The sequence below is a fragment of the Melanerpes formicivorus genome, unplaced genomic scaffold (genome assembly GCF_026170545.1).
Source record: "Melanerpes formicivorus ecotype bairdi unplaced genomic scaffold, bMelFor1.0.p_v2 SCAF_1, whole genome shotgun sequence".
NCBI lineage: Eukaryota > Metazoa > Chordata > Aves > Piciformes > Picidae > Melanerpes > Melanerpes formicivorus.
Genome location: NW_027142353.1, coordinates 59,431,575 through 59,439,477, shown reverse-complemented (window position 1 = coordinate 59,439,477; position 7,903 = coordinate 59,431,575). Strand labels below are relative to the sequence as shown.

Here is a 7,903-nt window from a genome sequence, read left to right as displayed (position 1 = left end):
AAACTAAATTAATTTTCCTGAGTCAAGCCTGGTTTGCCTGTACAGCAATTGCTGAGTGATCTCTCCTTGTCTTTACCTTGAGCCAGCAGGCTTTCATTCCATTTGCCCTCCCCTGTCTGGCTGAAGAGGATAGCGACAGAACAGCAGGCACCTGACATCCAGCCAGGGTCAATCCACCACAGTCAGGGAGAAGAATTGCAGAAGCCCTATCCTCTGGGGCATTTCTATCCATCTGGTTTGCCTCCTTCCTTCATTTCCTTTCTAAAGCAAGTGCTGGTTAGTTTAAGTTCTACTCTGACATTCCTCTTCTCTCTGATTAACTACACAGGCACCAGTAACTTTAGGGTGCTGCAGTGCTGAGTACCCAGATTCCACGTGTAGCCCTGTTTCACTGTGAAGACATACAGTCTCAAAAGCATTTTGGATTGTAGTAGTCAAATTTATTTCCACTGTAGAAGCACACTGGTTTTGGCAATAAAAAAATAACATTTTCTTTGTGAATAAAAGTAATCCTGTAGTGGTATAAATATATTTACTTGCACAAGAATCCATGTAAGTCACTCAACACATATTCAGACTCCATATTCTCACAGTCCTAAGTATCAAATGGAGTGAACAGAAGATAGTTACTGGCAGAAACACAAGAAAGGTGAAGTCTGGCTCAGCTGGGATTTAAACACACATGAAATAATAGAAAGCTTTTTTGTTTCCTGGGTTTTAAAAATTATTTTACACTAATACATTGCTTATGAAAAATACTGACAGTATTCAGCACTGATCATTTCTGTTTAACTCTTCAAAACATACTGTATGGGTTCAGCCATAGAAGTCTCTTCTGGCTGCCTCACATGACCTCAGCGCTGGGCAGGGAGACGTAATCTCAAGAGTGTTCAAGATCAGTGCTACTTTGTGCTCAGCCTGTTGTGTCTTCACACCAGAGACTCCCATCGCCAGCTACTCTCTTTCAAGGAACAAACCAGGTCTAGCAATTTATTTCAAGGGGTCATCACAGACTCATCAGACAGCGTGTCTGGCAAGTCCCTATGCTACAACAAGACAGGTGCTATATTCCAGATAGCATCATTACTGACCTGGTGCAACCAACAGTTCAGCTTATAGTAGGTATGACTGATGTGTAACTTTATCTACAGCATGAATACTTCATGCAAAAGGAAATGCACTGTGTTCTGCACTCCCCCTTCAATTCAAGCAATGGAACAATGGTAAACAAAACTGGAGTGAGTTTAACTTAAAGTATGTACTTCAACTTTCAGATAATTCTTGAACTCTTTTCCCAATTGTGGGAGTGGAGAAAAAAAAAAAAAACAAAGAGAGAAATTAAATGTAGTGAGTCACCTCATGACTCTGTGTTACTGTGTTCTGTCTAATTTATACTTCTTTACTGTGTGGGCTAACATTAGCACCATGCCCTCACAACATATGTTGATTTATTCTAATTCTTTACTGTTAGTACAGTGAAGAAAGCACAAGCTTCAGCCTTGATTCTTCTCAATGTGTCTATGAGAGGAGGACACCAAACTAATACAACACAATACTGAAGACAAGGGAACATAACACTTAGTTCTGATACACTGAAAAGGCATTTCACACAAGATCATTTAAGTAGGCACACTGACATACTGAGCACCATTCTTTTTTTCTTACTTTTTTTTTTTCTCCTTTAGTTTTAACATCAACATTCTACTCTGAACAGGAGAATGTTAAGCCTCTAGGACAGTTTCAGCATTAAGAAAAGAACTACCTCTATTTTACAAACATCAAAACACTAAATGCTGACGCTTCAGTCACGAAGCTCACTGCAAGTGACCCTCCCTCTGAATTCGAAGGCGCTCCTTCTCCACTTGCAAGCGCTCCTTCTCGATCTGCAGCTTCTCTGACTCAAACTTCAGGAACTGCAGCCTCTCCTTCTCTAACTGCAAACGTTCCTTTTCGAGTTTTAACTTCTCAGTTTCTAGATCCAGAGGCTGCATGATGGGTTTTTCTGTTTGGGCGAGGTCGTTTTCCACAGCAGGTTTCTCGGCATGCAGAGTCTCTAGCCTGAGCTTCTCCCACTCGATCTGCAGCCGCTCCTTCTCAATCTGCAGTCTCTCGCGCTCCAAGTCGACGTGCCGCAACCGTTCCTTTTCGATTTGCAGCCGCTCCTTCTCTACCTGCAACCTTTCAGCTTCGATGTCCAGCCGCTGCTTCTCCAGCTCCACCTTTTGCTTCTCCAGATTTATAAGCAAGTGAGAATCTTCATAGGCTAGCCTAGCTTGAGCAGAGCTCAGATTTCCAAACTCTTCAATGTGAGGGAAGTCTGGGAGGTCATTTTCCTTCTTTGAATCTGGCAAAACTGATGACAAAATTTCTTCTTCTTCCTCAATAGGAAACTGCAGACAGGAATGTGACAGACATGAATTACAGACCAGTCTTTATGCCAGAATAAATTTGTTACACACAGCTCCACTGAAAAGAACATATTTGGGCTTTTTGTCATAAAAGCCTCTCAGAACTGCCTATCTCAGGCTGTGAAATAACCATGTCTGATCAAAAGACTGTTTTCTACCTTGACACAGAATGGAAAAGTCAGCTTGTCGGTGGACGTGCAAGAACCGACAGAAAACACTGCATGATAGATATTACAGTATCACAGCACCACTAAGGTTGGAAGAGACCTCGAAGATCATCGAGTCCAACCTGTCACCACAGACCTTATGACTAAATCATGGCTTCAACTGCCACATCCAATCCCCTCTTGAACACCTCCAGGGATGGTGACTCCACCACCTCCATGGGCAGCCCATTCCAATGGCTAACAACTCACTCGGTGAAGAACTTTCTCCTCACCTCGAGTCTAAACCTCCCCTGGCGCAGCTTGAGACTGTGTCTCCTTGTTCTGATGCTGGTTGCCTGGGAGAAGAGACCAACCCCTTCCTGGCTACAACCACCTTTCAGGTAGTTGTAGAGGGCAATGAGCATGAGCAATGAGCATTACAGAGCATTCAGAACCACTGAGAGAAAATTTGATCTGAAATAACATACATTGCTCTTATTTTTCATATAGGTGAGTGACATTTATGTAATCTACTGGGAATTTATTGTGAGCAATTATCAGAGCAGTTGGATCTACAGGTTACATGGCATGTCAGTTAACCCAGGTTTCACTAACTGGAGGATTCAATTTCTCAAAAACATGCAACACTGACATTTTTCACAGGCTCCTAACCCTTAAAACTGTATTGTGGGTCAATAGCCATGAATTGTTTAACCAATTTTCTATTGTCATCACGTTTGTTGTAAAGCTATTTATGATGCAGATGACTAGGTACTTAGGACCACTTGTGTAGCATTACAGCCCTCAAATGCCACAAATTCATAGTACACAGGAGATAACGGTTTCCTACAAAGTATGCTGCAAAAGTAAGGCAAACTGAGGAATATGCAAGTTCAAAAAGTCTTATAGCAATGAGAGCACTGCCAGTCTTGTAGCATCAGAACAGACACACTGCGCTTCAGCAGTTGTCAGACAGCATTCTTACTACCATTTAACAGCTTATGCTGATTTTTTTCCCCATCACACACATCAACTGAGCCGAGACAGGAGCTTATTCCCTCCCCATCCCAAAAAAAAAACCACACCTCAAACCAAAACTGTTTAAATACTCAGTTTTGGACCGAGAACTATATTTTTGTATAGGCACAACAAAACTATCCAAACATCTGACTTCACTCCTGCTAGCTGCCTACCTCAGGACAGACACAGTACTACTAGGAGCAACAGAGTGTCTACAGGATCCACAGCAGCTTGTCAAACACATTACAATTCTGACAGAAAGGAATGGCTGCTTGACTTACTCCAATACTTCCAAGTCCTGTAGGTTTGTTTTATGAAATACAAACAGTATTCTGTTTCTTTATTCTACTTTCTCTACCTGCAGGTACTTTAACTTAAGGAGGTGAATTTCTCTCCCCTGTTCATCCACCCATCTTGCCTAAGTATTAAAATAACCAGTTTCCTTCAGCAGCATATTTGTCATTCTACCAACTGAACTAATTCTTATTTTTGGCACATACAAATGGAAAACACATGCAAAAACATATTCAAAGTTTAAGAAAATCACTTTGATAATGAACACCCAAAGACCTTGCACACAATTCCAAGTTGCTAGATTTGAATCTCATCTCTTTGAAACATATTTCTTTCTACAGTTTCTTCAATTCACACATTCAGAAAAAAATCAGAAACAGATGTTACAAAGATAAAAACAAAAAGCCTTATGCTGAAATGAGACAAAGGACATACTGCATGTAGCTAATACATGTCAACCACTCACTTCAAAATTCTGAGGATCCTCCTCTTCCTCTTCTACTTTGATTTCTGTCAAAGATCCACCAGCTTCTCTAAAGTCAGTGATATTTTGCCATTCAAAACTAGATTCAATTGCAAACCCCATTTTCTCATCCATGTCTTCATTGAGAGAGTCATCTAAATTGGATGAAGGAAGATGAAACCCAGCACCTACGACTTTGATGTTTGCATTCAGACGTTTTCTCTTCATGAGTGCTCTCCAGTCAAGGTATCGCCTTTTCACCTCCGTCCCTGTCCTTTGCTCTCCTTCACCTACTGCGTTTACACACTCTGCTATTTCCTCCCAAGCTTTCCGTTTCATCTCATTAATTGTTGTATTAAGTTGCTTTGAAAAGAGTACTTCTCTCCTTTTCCTGATTTCCTTAAGAAGAGTTTGAGTTTCCTGAACACTAAAATTGCTTTTTCTTTTTCTTTTTAGCTGTTTCATTTTTTCCAGCTTTAACCTAATAATTTCACCACAGCAGACACGGAGATGATCTGACACTACTCAGTTATTAACACAAATAAAATTTAAAGGCCAATGAAAGCAGAACTCAATTCTTGTGAGTTTTCTCTTCACTTTGCAGTGTTTTCTTATTTGTCAGGCTTCCTAAGAGAAAAAGAACAAACAACATAAATCTCCAAGGTATACTTTCATTTAATGAACTCGACTCCAAAGTCATCATTTAAGGAATGCATGTTTTGAATGCATTGTTCTTTCAATTAAAAAGTAACCATTTTGTTAAACTCTGCCTATAAAGTTGCTAAAGATACCTTCTCTAATCTCATATGAAGGACAAATTCATTAACATATCCAACTCACAAACTGTTGATACTTCCATTAAAAAAATAAAAACGATTTTCCTTCCACTCTTATGAGTTTTGCTACTCAGAATTTGCTTAAGGCTGAAATTTGACATACACATTCCAGTTTGAATGCTAAATTACTTCCAAAAGCAGCTAAATTTGTTGTATCACTACTTCAAACCCAAGAATTGTTTAGAGGACTGAAATTTTTGAGAAACATTTAAAATGAGGCATTATTTCCACCCAACCCAACCCCCCCCCAATGACATCAGTATGAAAAGCTGAAGTTTTAGGGGCTTTTCTGACTTATCTTTAGAACAACAAAAAAGAACTGGAGCAACTCTGCTGAATGTCAGAAATTAACTTTTAGTTCAAATAAACACTGTGCATTAGAGATGTTTTAAGAGGACACAGACTTAGGAATAAGTCACTACGTGCCCATGGTGAAGACTACAAACTCTGTCAGATGTGATGGCTAGCCCTCTACTCTCAGGTCTTTTGCCTGATGCTGGAGAGAACAATAAACCTGATAAGACTCTGTGCAACTCTGTACAGAAAGTGTAAAATTTTAGTAGGGAAAAACAGGGGACTAATAATGTAGTGAGATGAATGTATCTTAGACCATATAACCAGGAAAAAAAACCCTCAAACTGAAAGCAGAAATTGAGAATAAAAAGTGGTTCTTGGTCACAGACTCTTTGGTAATGGTCCAATTTAGGATTTATTTTGAACTTTGGACCACGTTACCTACTACTTTAGACTGGCTTAAGAGGCTTTAAATCTAGTAGGCAAACAATTCAATTTATTGTACTTAGAATGTCAAGCTGCTGTTTGCTTACTATTAACCTAGCACACACTTTTTGTCCACCTGAAGCAAATGGCTTGCAGATTATATATTTGATTGCTAGTGACTAATGGACTTAATCCTTAAACAACTGACCCCAGGTATACAGAATTCTTAAGTTACTAATTTATTTTTTTTCCCCCCATTAGTCTCCTAAATTTGGTGAAAACATACATGTCAGCACATTACACAAAACCTCTCTATTTGGGGATAATGCACCTAACAGTGTAGACATCATTCTTCATCTCTGTTCTATTGACTGGTTCACTTGCAAAGTTTTCCCTATCAAGTAACACAGTTTCATACTCAGCATGTGAGCATGCTGGCAATAGAAAATATTTTTTAAATCTACAAGATTTAATAAAATATCCTTTAAACTACCTCAGCTTGCCACAATTTAAGACTTTTGTACTAGGAGCAGATTTACTACAGGCGCACCAGGGTCACCAGTGGGCAGGAGCCTGCAGGTTGAACATGTGAAAAGACAAGCGCTGTAAGGAACCAGCAACACTTGAAACGGTCATTTAAAAAGCAGGGAGGAGATGCCGAAGATGGGGAACAGCTGTGGATTCGGGTCGTTGAATATACGGATTAATCGCTGAAAGGTTCTCCTTCCTCTCAGGCAGCAATGGCCATGAACCGCAGAACACCTCCCGGCGGAGCAGGGAGCGCGTTTTGGAAGGATGAAGGCGCCCGAAAGGGCTCAGCCAGCGACCTCGCCGCCGGCCAGCGGGGCCGGCTAGGTCCCGCCAGGAGGCGCACGAAGACCTGCGGGGAGGCCACTGAAGGCAACAAAGAAAGGTGGGGGTACGGCTGGCTGCCCCGGCCGGCACGGGCCTGAGGCCCACCGGGCCTGCTCCCCAAGAGCAGCTGCGCCTCGTCCGCGGCGGGCCCAGCCCCGCGCTGAGCTACGGGGTACAGGTGGGTGCCCGGGCCGCAGCGCAAGGGCTCCCTCAGCAAGTGACCCGCAGGCGGGCCGGCGGGGGCCGGCGGGGGCCGGCTCTTCTAGTGGGATGAGGAGGAAGACCTCGCAGCGAGGCCACCGAGAACGACGGCGAACAACCGCGCCACCGCTCTCAGGGGACGAGGGCGGAGAAGCCCCACCATTCTCCCCCTACAAAGGGGCCGGGGGCTGCTTACACCCAGAATGGGCAACAGCCTCACGGGAGGAGCTGCTGCCTCACATCTGCAACAGCTAGCCCCGCTCCACTCCCATACCCCACCAGTTCCCCGGGGAGCCGTACGAACTACTCACCTACGCCCAACTCGCCTCTTCGGGTCGCCGGCCCTTTAACAACCAGCGCCCTCCCATTGGGCAAACTGCGTGCCTATCAGCCCCTCCCGCACGCCTATTGGCAGTCCACGTCCGACACTTCCCCCAGCCCCACCTCCTCACCACCCTGACGTTCCAGACGGGCCAGAATTCCCCACATTGGTTTCGAGCGCGGCAACTCCTCTCCCAGAGGGACTGCCGCCGTACATCAACTCCCAGACAGCATTGGTTACAGATCCTGCTTGTCTTCCCGATGCCTGCCCGTGATTGGCTAGTGCCTTCCAACGCCTGCCTCTCCTCTCAATGAGCTTCCGGTGGCGGGGATCTTGCCGGGTCATGGAAGAGCCAGACAGGGTGGTTCTGGTGTCTCTGCCCTGCCTGCTCTGCGTGACGGGGTGGTGCGGCACTGTAATCTGACTGGGGATGGTGAGAGAGGGCTGGCGCCTCTCTGCGGCAGTCTGTGAGGGAGAGGGAAGCTCGGCTGCCCGGTGTGCCATGAACGCAGGGCCCAGGCAGAGGTCGGGTGTTTGCCCCGTGAGCCTCTACGGCCGGGTAGAAGCAGTCCGAAAGCGGCAGCCGGGAGTCAGCGTGGCCACTAACCTTTTAGTGGCAGAGCTAACAATATCGCATA

General features: G+C 44.1%; 1 protein-coding gene across 1 annotated transcript; it reads right to left on the bottom strand.

Moving 5' to 3' along the window:
• Window positions 1-418: 418 nt before the first annotated feature.
• Window positions 419-7,423, bottom strand: MSANTD4 (Myb/SANT DNA binding domain containing 4 with coiled-coils). The gene is made up of 3 exons (XM_068144897.1): window positions 7,255-7,423; window positions 4,335-4,958; window positions 419-2,390 (listed from the first exon to the last, which is right to left on the bottom strand). The coding sequence occupies exons 2-3, from the start codon at window positions 4,794-4,796 to the stop codon at window positions 1,815-1,817; spliced, it is 1,038 nt and encodes a 345-aa protein (XP_068000998.1). The 5' UTR covers window positions 4,797-4,958; window positions 7,255-7,423; the 3' UTR covers window positions 419-1,814.
• Between the last annotated feature and the right edge of the window lie 480 nt (window positions 7,424-7,903).